At 42.5% G+C, this 13,586-nt stretch overlaps 1 protein-coding gene across 1 annotated transcript; it reads right to left on the bottom strand.

The window, feature by feature from the left end:
• Positions 1–8,933: 8,933 nt before the first annotated feature.
• Positions 8,934–11,933, bottom strand: LOC147429524 (uncharacterized). Its single transcript, XM_086495144.1, has 4 exons — positions 11,670–11,933; positions 11,212–11,587; positions 10,903–11,118; positions 8,934–10,771 (listed from the first exon to the last, which is right to left on the bottom strand). Exons 1-4 carry the CDS (start codon positions 11,916–11,918, stop codon positions 9,132–9,134), a joined length of 2,481 nt encoding a protein of 826 aa, XP_086351270.1. The 5' UTR covers positions 11,919–11,933; the 3' UTR covers positions 8,934–9,131.
• Between the last annotated feature and the right edge of the window lie 1,653 nt (positions 11,934–13,586).

Below are 13,586 nucleotides of genomic sequence, written 5' to 3'. Positions count from 1 at the left end.
AGGTTGATCTGAATTGAAATCTTCAAGAACAATCTTGTCTTTTCGCTTCTTGAATAGCTTGATCCGCTTTCCTGCACCTTGAGCACAGTGCCATCAAGTTCGCATAATTGATATGTTGCATTATCGAAAACATGAAGCACCATATATGGTCCAAACCACCGTTTAACCATTTTTGCATATTTTTACATGCAATAATTGTCCCACTCTGTCCCAAAAAAAAAAATCACAGAGTTAATATCACTCCCGGTATGTTTTTCTGTAGGGCCACGGTATTACCCCCGATAAAACCCTCAGTAATGCTATTGATAAAACCCCAAAATTACCGAGGGTTTTATCGACATAATGATACCGAGGGTTTTATCGGGGCCATTGTTGTGCCATGGAACATCCATAATGTGAAATCACAATATCTACCTCACTCTCAATGATTTTGTTATGTGGGACCAAATGCTATGATGTACATTGTGTGATATATGGGAAAACGATTGCCATAGTTGCAGGCGTATACATATTTTGCCAGGTAGGCGAGGCTGAGGAGGTGGCACCATCACATGTTTTAACACATTAAAGTATGTGTAATTTGATTTAGAAATGCACAAATGTCAAGTGTTTCGAAGTGGCATGCTCGTTTTGCCTAGAAAGTTCAATGCGGGCAATCTTGGCCAAAAATACCAGGTTTCGTACGCGGGTGTAAAAGATGTGTCCAAAGTGATTACCAAGTGGAAAAATGAGGTTCAACATGAAATTTGAGCCCTATGGCTCGTTTGGGATTTTTACGGACAAAAAGGGGTATTTTTGGGTAAAAATTGGCTAAAATGGCCTTAAAATGGTCTAAAATAGCCTAAAATAGCTCCAAATAGCTCAAAATGCCACGTCAACGATGATGCCATCGTTGCCTAATTTGTGTGGGAGATTTTAGAGCAGAGCCAAGAATGATCTCATTTGGGCATATGAACAAGGAGATACAGCCATTCCTTTACAGGGTGCTAGTGCAATCTCGTGCTGCTTCCATTGCATGGTTGAGGCTGTGAGGCCTCCAATTAGAGTTTCCCCACATCAAATAACTACTTGGTATTCTCAAATCAATTACTGAAGATTCCATAAAATGGTCATGATGAAGAATCAAAGCGTAAATTTAGGGTTTTTAACAGGTCGAATGAGCACTGCATTTGTGCAATTGGGAGCGAGGCTACACCTAATCTTCACACACACAAGAATTTTGAGTTGATCTTGGTTCATTTTCATATCCTCTTTCAATTTTCCCATTTCCCTCTGGATTATAAGCACAAGTCGGGGCTAGCTTTATACCAATTCTTATAAAGAAATCCCATGGTTCATCTGCGTCTAACTCACCTCGATCAGCAACTATCTTTCCCACACAACCATAGAGGCAAATTACATCTTCAAGCAAAAATTTACAAACAGCTTCTGTAGTTTTTGTCTTCAATGCACGCCCTTCCACTTGGTTTGTCAAGTCGTCTCGTGCAAGTACCAAGTATCTCATTTGCCAAAGTCCTAAAGGCATTGTGACTAGATCAACAACCCATTTATAGTGCATGGCTAATGGGTATGTAGGATGCAATCCATCACGATGACGTACATTGGAATACATTTGGCATGTGACACAAGACTCCACAAAATCTGCTACATCCTTATACATGCCTTTCCACCAATATCTCTCTTTCACTTTGAAAAAAGTAGCCCATACACCTGGATGTCCAGCGTATAGGCTTTCATGAAGCTCTTTGATAACTTTGAGTTGAGTAGGCTTATCACATATTACTCGTAATGGAGTCTCATCTCTTCTTTTAGGATGTTTCCATAAGTAGCCATCCCTCAAGAAGAATCCATATGCTTTCTTTCTGATCCTTTTGAATTTTGATTCACTCCAATCATCTTGCTTCTGTAAAGTACTCAGGTAGCAACCTATGAGCAACCATTCATCCTCATAGAACTCCTCTGAAAAGGACTCAAGTGAAGATACAATGCATATATCATCACACTTTGCATGCGAAATTGTGTAGAATTTTGTTCCCACATCTTCTTCCTCATCAATCATATCATCGTCATCTTCATACCTTGCCCTTGAAAGCATATCTGCCATTGCATTATCTTTTCCTGCAATGTGATTCAATTCTGGGTTCAAGGACTTTATATAAGCAATCCACCTAAGCATAGCAATATCAGGAGTAGAACAGCTTGCAATCATCCTGATAAGTGGTAAGCCATCAGTCTCCACAATTACAGATTCTCCAATAAAGTACTCTTTGTCACACTTTAATGCTTTAACCACCCCCCATAACTTCCTTTTTACCTGTGGATATGCTCTTTGGCGAGAGCTTAGAACCTTGGCCCCAAACCTCACCACATACCTGTGTTTCTCTTCATCGTCTTGTCCTACTGCCCATCCAATTCCCGTTGGACTAGTGTCCACTGTCACAATCACTGGTCTTCCACACTCATAGTCAATCTTCCTCAAAGTTGGTGAAGACAACAACAATTTCTTCAACTTCCTCATAGCTTTTACATGTACATCATTCCATTGAAACCTTTGATTCTTCCTTAGCAATTGATAAAGAGGATGTGCAACATGTGCATAATGTGGAATCCATATGAGATAAAAGACACATGCACCTAGAAACCTTCTCACCTCCGTGATATTTACGCATACTTCCTTCATCCTTTGTATTGCATCCACTTTAGTTGGACAAGGTCGATGGCCATGAGGATTACAAAGATGTCCCACTATCAATATTTCTTCAACCCCAAACACTGACTTTTGCCCAGATAATGTAAGGTTCACTTCTTCCAGCCTTGTTAAAATTCTATCACAATCATTGATGTGGTTTGCTACATATTTACGGCACCCCCTCGAATCTAGAGCCTCATCCTTTTTAGCTGAGTCGCATCCTTTGATTGGAATGTCATCAAGAAAAGGCATTGTAATTTGAGGTATGAAGTCACGAAGGACTTTGTTCATATTGTTTATCATGTGCACAACCGAGTTGCTTGCTCCCTGCGGTAAGTTGCACATCCTTACCAAACCCAAGGGTGTTCTCAGCGTAGTCAATTCCCTGCTTTCCATTGCTAGTTGGAACTTATCATACCTTGAGTATAAATCCCCCATAGAATATATTGCCCTTCCTGCAAATGCTTCTGCAAACTCATCTACAATTGTCCTTGTACCCATATTCTTGATTGTGACTTTGTTGACAGGCTACATGTCTTGAATGAAGAGTAGAGCTCCATTTTTCTTTGGTACCATGAACCATTTGCTTGAGTAGGGGGCACATGAAGGTTCCAATATCCCCATCTTTATCCTTTCATTGAGTAAATATATCAGCTTTGGCAAGAGTGCTTTTGGCATTGGAATTGGTTGTAGATTCCAAGGCACATGAGATACAATGGATATTACGATTGGTTTGACTATAGATGGATCCACACACCCTATCTCATGCGGCTCAAATGGAAAAGCTTTTCCATGTTTGGAGAGTGTCTGTTCAAAGCATTTTCTTTCAATCTCTATCAAGGAGTCATTGCCTCCAACTTTTAACATCTTCAATGACTCTTGCGTAAACTTGTGTCCAATTCTTTTTGGATCTTGGAGACTAGGTTGCAAAGAAGCCTGATCCATCGTTTCCTTGCAATCTGTAGGCAAAGACAATTCCACTGGTTTCACCTTCTTTGCTATAGTTTTGTACTTTGTTTCCACTCGCACTTCTACATCTCTTTACACATTGAAGAACTCCTCATCTTTGAAAGACTCAATGATTCTATACATGTCCATAGAAGCTACTTTTACCAGGTCATTTTCTTGTTGGAAACTAGAACTTGTTATAGCATTGAGATCACCCATAGTATCTACAAAACAAACCTCCTCAAAAACACGTGAAATGTACTCGTCTTCATCTAGCAAATTATGGTTTTTGTATTTTCTCTGTACACTATTTACATATTGTTTTTGTCCTTTCTTTAAATCTCCAAGCTTTGTGAAAGATACTGATCCATCCTTTGCTACTAGGGCACCTGTAGAAAAAAATTCTCTCCCTTCGGATCAGGCGAGAACCTTTTTCTTTCTGTACCACTGCACTCCCGCTTCACAATGGTACTCGGCCAAAACCCCTCATCTCCCTTTGATCTCGAAACTCCTTGCTTGATTTTGGTAGAGAATGGTCCCTTAAGCTGTCACGATTTCGCTCATGGTCAACGCAAACTGTCAAGAATTGAACAGCTCGTTTTCCATCTTTGCTTTTGACCCTGGCATAGGCAGATCCATCATCCAATACTTTTGTCTCCATTCACACTGCGGTGATGTATGCTTGTCCAAGGATTAGAGGATAGCTTGACATCTCTTGAACAAAGAAATTTTGCTCACCTTTCACATCCCCTATGGTTACATTAACATTTGGACAAGCAGCATAGAGATCTCCGGATGAGTTGTTTGCAGCCCTAATCATCACCCATGGTCAGTATCAATTGGCCACTTTCCCTTTATATAGAGACTATTGGACATGAGTTTAATCTCCGAACCATGGTCTATCAAGGCCACATAAGGCTCCTCAAGATCTCCCACCTTAACCAAGGTTTCTGTTGTAGCCCTTGACCAATGGTTTCTAGAATAGTGGCTCTTATGAGTGGCTTCGTCTTCATCTTCATCTTCAAATTTAACATGCCTATTTCTGCCGCTCAAAGATTGGTAGCAGCTTACAAAATTCTCATCTTCATCTGTTTGTTGTACTTGTACCACATGTGTCTTTGAAGCACTCTCTTCAACCTCTGATTGGATAGACTTCGTCAAATCTTGTCGCTTCCTTCTTATGATATCAATGATTTCCTCGTGGAACTCTCTTTTTGCAATGCCAAGTACTTCTCCCAAGGTAAAATCCACCTTGCTATTTAAGATCCTTTCCTCTAAAACTTTCTTTAAATCTGTGGCAGCTTCAATCTCTGATTGTAGCTTGTATGATGGGCTTTTTTCCTTGCTCTTTTCTTTATCTTGATTCTCCTTTGGTGCAGCATCTCTCATTGGTACTTCTTGTGCTGGAGGCTCCCTTGCCATGGGCTCTTGAGAGGGACTCGTATCCTTTCTCCCTCCACCTCTAGTAGCCCTCTTTGAGGGACCCTCATCCCCATTTTCTCTCTTGCATTTTTCTTCAACAAGTGCCTTGTTTCCTCGACACTTTGCAATGTAGGCATGCATTGACAAGGCATCTACAGGTTCATGCCACCCAATCGCAAGACGGATACAATCTCTTGCTTCATGTAAGACTTCTTTAGTCAACTTTCCCTTCATAGCTAACTCCATCGCAGATGGCCAGACATCTTCACCATCCTCATTCACGTCTTTAATAGATTTTGACCCTTTGAGCATGACTTGACCAACCTTTAAGCCAAATGTTGCTGCTTTAACCATTGAGATAGCATGACTAGTTTCCATGTCCTCAACTAGCTTTTTCGTCCCTCCTTTGCCATAGTTGGTTGCCAAGGGCTTCCCTGTTTCACTAAGATGTATCTTCCCTTCTTTGAAGAAGACAAGATCTTTACCCAAGGCATCTTTGAAGCTTTCACAGTCCCTTCTTGGATGGTCTGGGCTGTCACACCAGTTGCACCTATTTACAAATCCCTCTATGTTTTGAGGTCTTTGACTTGATGACTGTCCAGACGTTTGCCCCTTTTCTTCAAGCCTTGCTGGCTTTAATTTCAGCTCGCGTATGCCCTTCACAAGTTCTTCAAGCATAGACCCATCATCCTTAGTAGCTACAATAGCAGGTTTTGGCTACTTCTCAGTAATAGCAGGAACTGGAGTACCATTGTTCACCACCATCTTGTCTCTTCTGCGTTGTCTTTTTGCCAACAGGGAGACTGCATCTTGTACATCATTCCACCTTGTCTTCAAACCTTGCTCTGCACCTTTGTCTTCCAAGAGAAGCTCTAACTTTTCTTCAATTTCTTTGCCCGTTGCTTGTAGGAAAAGTTCTACCTTCTCCCTATCCAAGGAAGCTTGTTCAGTTTGTGATAGTTGAGCATAGCGTCGCTCAAACTCTCTGAGAAGCTCTAGCAGAAATCCATTCTTTAGGCTTTGCAACCCAATCTAAGAAAGTTCTTTTGGTCACCCTCTCAGAGTCCTCCATAAAGTAGTCTTCTTTTAGAGCAAGCTTGCATTCCTCCCAATTTCTTCCATGAGCATTTTGAATTTCCCTAATATGGTCTCTGATCTCTGGGACACAAACTAGCTCAAAACTTCGAACCATGTCTTCCTCACACACTCGGTTCAACTCCATTTCCTTCATATAATCTCGTAGATACTTTGTGATGTCCTGGCCATCAAACTGGTCAATTCTCTTCACAATGGAATGTAGTGCTTTTGTGGTTGAAATCTAGCTTCTTTCCCGCTGCTTGTTGCTGTTGAATGTACATGGCAAATGCTTGAAACATTTGCATGATTGCAGGATCAAAGTGCATCCCATGTGTCTCTTGATTTTCATCCATGGCTAACAAAGTGTCTAGATCAATTCACAAACTCCCACCCCAACAACTTCGCGTCGGGTTCACCAGAAATGTCGGAATGTGTGCGGTCTAGCTGGGAAGGTGCAAAACCTCTGGCTGTGAGAGTTCGTGATGAGAGTCACAAACACTTTGTGAAAAGTGTTTGTGGAGAATCACCAACCCTCTTCCTATGGGTGACATAAAATCTAAGAGCGTTTGTGACAGCAAAGTCACAAACCCTCTTTCCTATCGTGCTTGGAAATTGCTTGTTTTTGTAGTTGAGATTACATTCAATTTCACTTAAAAAGACCATTTAAAAACACCAAAGTTTCAGCCATGAAACCTCGATGCTCATACAAGCACAAATCTCAATCAAAACCCAAACCTCTTTCATGGTATCATGTAGCCTCGCCCCCAATTACAAAGTCGTAACATCAAACAGCTGAAAGGAATACACGAGCTTCCACCTTCAAGGCGACCATTTTCTAAATTTGCAGAGATTTAAGAGCTTCGGAGGTGAAGCCCACACACCATTTTGAAAATGGGAAACCCTAATTCATTCCCTCACTAGCTCAGATACAAGATTTCGAAGAGGTGGGACTGCACTACACATAGATTGAGCAACCATGGAAGCTATTGAATAGTAGTGATAAATTGCAGATTTTTTCTGTAAAAAGCCCTCTTCTCTCTCTTCCCCATGGCATTATGAGCCGATGTGTTAATTTTTGGGCCACTTTGCCACTTTGGACGAAAACTAGGCCATTTTCAGCTCATTTTTGACCCAAAAAATATAATTTTTGATGCGAAAAATCCCAAACAGAGTCAGGAAAATCCCTAAATTTGTGGGATCACTCGCATAAGGATAAAAATCATAGGTAAGCATCATTTTTCATCAATATACCATTTTGGGTCACTTTCCATGCAATCCTGGCGCTTGTTAGTTGCTATTTTTGGCAGTTTTTGCCCGCATTAGTCTTTGTAGGCGAGATGAGTGTGCCACCATGAAACACTTGGACTATGTACATTGTCAAACCAAATTATGCATCTTATTAACTGAAAAAGCACGCAAATGAGCCACATCTAGGGTCACAACTCCCCGGATAGGTATGTACATGATAATGATTGCAGTAGCCGCTTTAGCATATATCACGATATGTACATTATTGTTTTTCTTTCCATGCATCGAGAAGTGTCAAAAGTGAGGTGAATGTTTTTATTTCACACTATATACGTGCCACGGCACGACAACGGTGTGATGCTTCTCAACCCTCATTCATAATGCACGAGTAAGAGATTGAATCTCTTCCGTCATTTATGACGGGTTAGGTGGCATGTTGTTTATAAAGTAGATATGTCATCACTCAAAAGAAGTTGATCAATCATGAAGATTTAAATATTTGCTCTAATCCATTTTTTTGGGTTTCAAGTGAAATTTGGAATATCCAAATTGACCCCTGGAATAAGGTAACAAACCTATAAAAAGGTTTCATTTAAAATATATTAAAATGAGAGGAACATACATGAAGAGATGATGGCCCATGGTGCTCATCATTAGAGCAACCGGGAGGAAGCTGCAAAAAGAAGCAAGAAAATTATGATAGCATGGAAAGCCCTCAACACTAAAGGGCACGGAAATTTAATGAGCCCAAGCGGTGGGATCAACGGTGGAAGGCCGTGCGCACGAATCTCAAGGAGGTTTAAGGCTCAAAAAAAGGGTTGACAAAAGTCGCGCGCGGGATTTGAACCGGGGGTCAGCCTATCCAAGACTACCGTGCGCACATGTTGACCATGATGGGAAACATATGTATGATAAGTAAACGTGGACAGCCTCTCTGCTTGTCCAAGTTTACTTCTCGTGTCCTTGTTTACTGTGGATCATCCTACGGCTACACGCGTCCTGATCTACATGTCCTAGTTCCCCTGTCGTAGATCCCACCGCTTGGGCTTAATCTAATTGCCCGTGCCTTTTAGTGATGAAGGAAAAAAACTTGTCGACTGTTGTGGTAAGACAGAAAACGGCTAATTATGTATCATTTTTCATCGTAATTATGTGCATTAATTGTGATTAGGTAGATTCCACACTGTCGATGAAGGTAACAAGTATTCACAAAAAACATTTTTTCGAACCAATGAGAAAAAGGACATGGTGAAAATTCTCAGTTTTTAGGCCAAAATATGAAGGATTTGCGGTTTTTACAGTATAATCTAGTGGGGATTTTGAAAAATACATCAAAGGCCGGTTTTCCGTGAACATCTATGGGCAGACTCTCTTAGCTCCCTCTATTAGAGTGCGCACATGCAGGGCCTCCGTCGGACGTCCAATTGTTGTTGAAGAGCGTGACATCATCAAATCCGTTCACCTCCGTTTGGAGCCAGGTCTCCCAGAGCAAGCTAGTTGATTGGCCACGTTCCGTTCCCCCGAATGGAATGAAGAGGGGTGAGATGTTCCGTTTGGCCCGTAACGCTAGGCAGTGAAGATGCTGCAGCATATTCTGTTGTTTTGCCAGACGAGAGGTACATGCAATGTGCACCCTGGTCCGTATCTCATACTCTCACAAGTATACAATCCGTATATGAATCATGTATTCACAACACAGTACTTGGTTCGCAAACCAACAAACTGCCCGACCGGCCATGAATAAGCTTCATGGTAGGGGTGGTGGTGGTGGCGGTGGCGGTGGTGGTGGAGGTGGAGGTGGAGGTGCACCAACATTCTTGGTTCGGGGATGAGGTGCTACGTCTCCTCTAACTGCCTTCCACAGTGTTACCAAGCTCTCACTGCATTCCACGCTCTCCAAGCCTACCAACCCCCCACCGCAGGCCAGTGACGCTGGCAGGCTTTCCAGCCCCACCCCCTCCATTTCCCATCTCCTCAGCTCACTCAGCTGCCCAAAGCTCTCAGGCAATTTCTTTAATTTTGTGCAACCCCCCATGCCCAGAACCTCCAAACACCGCAGCTGTCCAAAGTTCTCTGGTAGCGCCTCCAGCTCTGCTGCCCCCTCCAGATCCAACTGCCTTAAGCACCTCAGCTGCCCAAAGCTTCCAGGGAGGTGCTTCACAATTTGGCAATTCTTGAGGCTTAGATATTCCAAGCAACGTAGCTCTCCAAAGCTCTCTGGCAGTGCTTGTAGCCCTGAGCAATCCCCTAAGAAGAGACGCTTCAAACAAGTGAGCTTTCCAACATTCTGAGGAAGATGCCTTAGTCCCTTGCAATCTGTTAAGTTGAGTACCTCCAAACGAATTAGGCAGTGATCACCGGCAGAGATCTCTGGTAGCATCTCAATTCCAGAGCAGAAACCTAAATTGAGGGACTTTAAATTACTTAGCTCCACAAAGCTCTCAGGTAACTTCTTCAATTCTGAGCAGCCACTCAGATTCAACTGCTTTAGGTTGCCCAGCAGCCCAAAATTATGTGGCAGCTGTTTCACTTCCGAGCAAGCAGCTAGCGAGAGGACCTCCAAGGACCTCAGTAGTCCAAAACTGTCGGGCAAAACTTGCAGGTCACTGCAACCTCCCAGGTCAAGCTTCTTCAGAGCTACCAACTCCCCAAACGTTCTTGGCAGGTGCCTCAACTGGTTGCAATAAAGTAGATCCAGCGTTTTTAGATTGCTCAAGCTCCCAAAGCTCTCCGGCAACCTTCTCAGACCATTGCAGAACTTCAAGGACAGCTCCTTCAGTGCCCTTAATTGCCCCAGATTCTGTGGAAGCTCCTCAACGTCATAGCAACCACTCATTTCCAGGACTTCTAAACATTGCAACTTGCAAAGTGAAGTCGGTAGCTCCTTTAGTGTACGACAACCCCGAAGGCCAAGACACACAAGATTGGTGAGGTTTCCCAGCTCCTTGGGCAGCCTGGACAACCAAATGCAGTCAAAGAGGTATAGAAGCTGGAGAGAATAAAGTTGGCAACAGCTGTCCGGAAGCTCCAATATCTCATTCTCAAAGAGACAAAGCACATTCAGAGAGGCCAAATTCTGGCTTTCCAACATGGATAATACAGCAGCTGCTTCAGGAACTCTCAACCGCAACCTCTCCAGTTTAGACATTGTATTAGGGGTAATCAGTGCTACATTCTCCATGTCTATGCTTTGTAATTGACTTAAACCCTCCAAAGAGCCTATGATGCTTTGCAGCGGCCTGGAGGACCTTATGAACATCACCTTTAGTTTGCACATGCTTTGAACAAAAGGAGGGAGGTGATATGCATCTCCATCAAAATATAAGAGAAGTGCCTCCGCAAAAGGGAAGGCCAATGTGGGAGGCCATTCTTGCTCCGTCATGGCACCTAAAAATTGAAGTAAATAGAAACCGTGAGCTAGCAGATTCAATCTAGACTAGAAATTGAAGGGAAAAACCTCTCCAAGGACGATAATTATGATTTCAAGCTTTAAAGGAGGTTTAACATATGTTATGGACCTGTACTAATGGAAATTATTTGAGCTTCAAGGGGTTCCGCTGATTGCCAATTCTTAGGTATGCTCCTTCCCTTTTGTGGCATTAGCAGCCGAGTCCGTTGAGATGGTGGGTTGTTCCTTCTACCCAAATAGATAGCAAGGTCCCTCATCACATCATGCTGAGAGAAAACTAAAGCCCTAGCACTACCATATTCAAGTGCACGCCCATCATCACTGCATGTAATCATCATCATGTTAATTATACACGAGTATGTCCAGAATCAGTATATTCAATATAAAACCAGAGGGAAAGGCATCACCACAAGACATTGCAGTACGGACCTTTGGAGTTTCTTATCGAAGTCCAAGAGACATCGACTGCCAAGCTCTGCCAGTGCTAAGACTGCATCCATCCATTCCATTCCACGGACATACACCCATATGTCCAGTAAGGTATCCACTGAACACCGAGAGTCTTCAGGGTATGCACCCAAGTCTAGAAAGCATTCTTGCAGTTTAAGATCCAAGGCATCAATGCTTGTTTGAAGACGTCTTTGTAAGGCATTCTTATGATACTCTCCCAATATCTCAGCCTCGCGAAGTTTGTCCCTTGCATTGCGCCATGCTAGGGGAAACCAAACAGCATTGGAAAGGGATCCACCAATGACTTTGAGAGCTAGTGGAAGGCACTTGCACTCTGATATAACCTGGACATCATGCAGTTCCAAAAGTTTGAGTTTTTGAAATGTTAAATCTCAGAATACAATCTACTTGATAACTCTTGATTACCTCGTTTACCAGTGTCTCTTCTGCCCAATCAGGAATAGAGTCTTGTCCGAAGGACCAATAGCAGAAAAGCCTCTGCGCATTGTTTTCACTCAGCAACCCCAATGTATATATGTGAGTATTGTGAGTCTCCAATGTGGAGGCTTGCCTGGTGGTGATTAGGGTCCTGCAGCGCTTTGCATCAAAAGAAAGATTTTCCAGGTTTGCTTTTGACCAGACATCGTCTAACACTAGTAAACGGTTGGAGGACATGCTGAGAAGCCGGCCTTTCAACTGCCTATATGCATCCTCCTCATTCTGAAACACGGGCAGTGCAGTGCTCCCCCCACAACTTGCTGCCAGATGGTGCTTAGAAGCCCCATCCTGTCTGGGGATTGTGAAACGGTGAAGAAGTGGATTCGATCTTGGAAAAACTCTGCAACTTTTACAAAATCATTAGTAACCATGGATCATGAAATACAAAAAATTAAACTCATTTGCATTTTATAACGTTCAACTGCAATGTATATTTTAACACCAAGAAATTATCATCTATCTCATTACATTATAATATTGTTGTTTGAATTGGGATAAAATTTTGGCCCTTTTTGAGAACACACAAATTATGGTGTAGGGAATTGCCTTCCCTAATTGTTAGGTCACTGTAGATCCGTGATCACGTGGTGGTGGGAGGGGAAACCCCAGCCATTAAATCAGGGCTCCCTTATTCTGCGAAATACATATAGCTGGTGGAATGAAGGACATGAAATCTCAGATGCTGACAACTCAGCAGGCGGAATGAAGGAGATGACGCCAACTCAGCAGGTGGAATGCAGGCGATGATCCCAACTCAGCAGGCGGAATCTCACAACACACACATAAGTATGTGAGAGCTTAGAGATTAACTTAAATGTGATTAATATCACTGTTAATTAATATGCTAATGTCAAGAAATAAGAGAGTGCAAGATAGGAATAGAGCAATGACAATAGATTGCACTTGAATGGAGAAAGAACGCCTTGTTACAAATGAGGGCAGCTTATGGGCTTTATATACAAGTTGAGAGAGTGAGGAATATCCATGACATGTGAATTATAGGTAGGTGGGAATAGACACATGTTGAGACTTAAATAGGTGGAAGGAGCCCATGTGGGTGGAAAGAAGTCCATACTTAATAATTTGTTGGATAACTTTTACATCCCCCCTTAAGGATGGATTTCTCGTTGTAACGCATCGAGATTGATGAACAAAAAGCTTTGTGACATAGCCATGTCATAGATACATGCTATCCCCCCTCAATGAGAAGTTCATCCAGGAGGGATCAAACTCCAATTACGAGATGAGACATGAGAGATGCAATCAATTGCTTGCAAAAGCATGTACTCCGATGTGTCAAGAAGAGGAATGGCATCCACAAAGAGACCTAAGATATCCATGCCTTTTGAGGTATGCCATATGTAGATATTGTAGTCTGCCATAAGACGTTCTCAGCCACATTTGAGCAAGTAAGGGTGCATGTAGATGTACCACTCCTGTGCAAATTGTTTTAAGCCATAAATGGGCTTATGCAATTTACATACATAATCAGGGTGGTGAGGGTCTTCAAAATGAGGCGGTTGTAACATATAGATGAGCTCTTGGAGCTCGCCATGTAAAAATGCGGTTTTTATATCAAGATGATGTAAAAGAAGATTAAACTTAGCAGCAAGTGCAACAAGAACCGAAATGCAGTCATACCCAGTACTAGCGAATAGGTGTCGAAGTAATCCACACCTTGAGCGACAAGGCGTGCCTTGTAGCGATCAATTGAGCTGCTAGGGTGGTATTTCTTCTTTAATAGCCATTTGCAAGAGACAATGTTATGATTCTTAAGAGGTGGCACAAGCTCCCAAGTGTTAGCTCTTGCTAGGGCTTCGAGAACAGAGAGGGGAAGGGCATCTT

Source organism: Adiantum capillus-veneris, chromosome 22 (assembly GCF_014529385.1).
Source record: "Adiantum capillus-veneris isolate H3 chromosome 22, ASM1452938v2, whole genome shotgun sequence".
NCBI classification, from domain to species: Eukaryota; Viridiplantae; Streptophyta; class Polypodiopsida; order Polypodiales; family Pteridaceae; genus Adiantum; species Adiantum capillus-veneris.
This window is presented reverse-complemented; position numbering and strand designations above follow the sequence as displayed.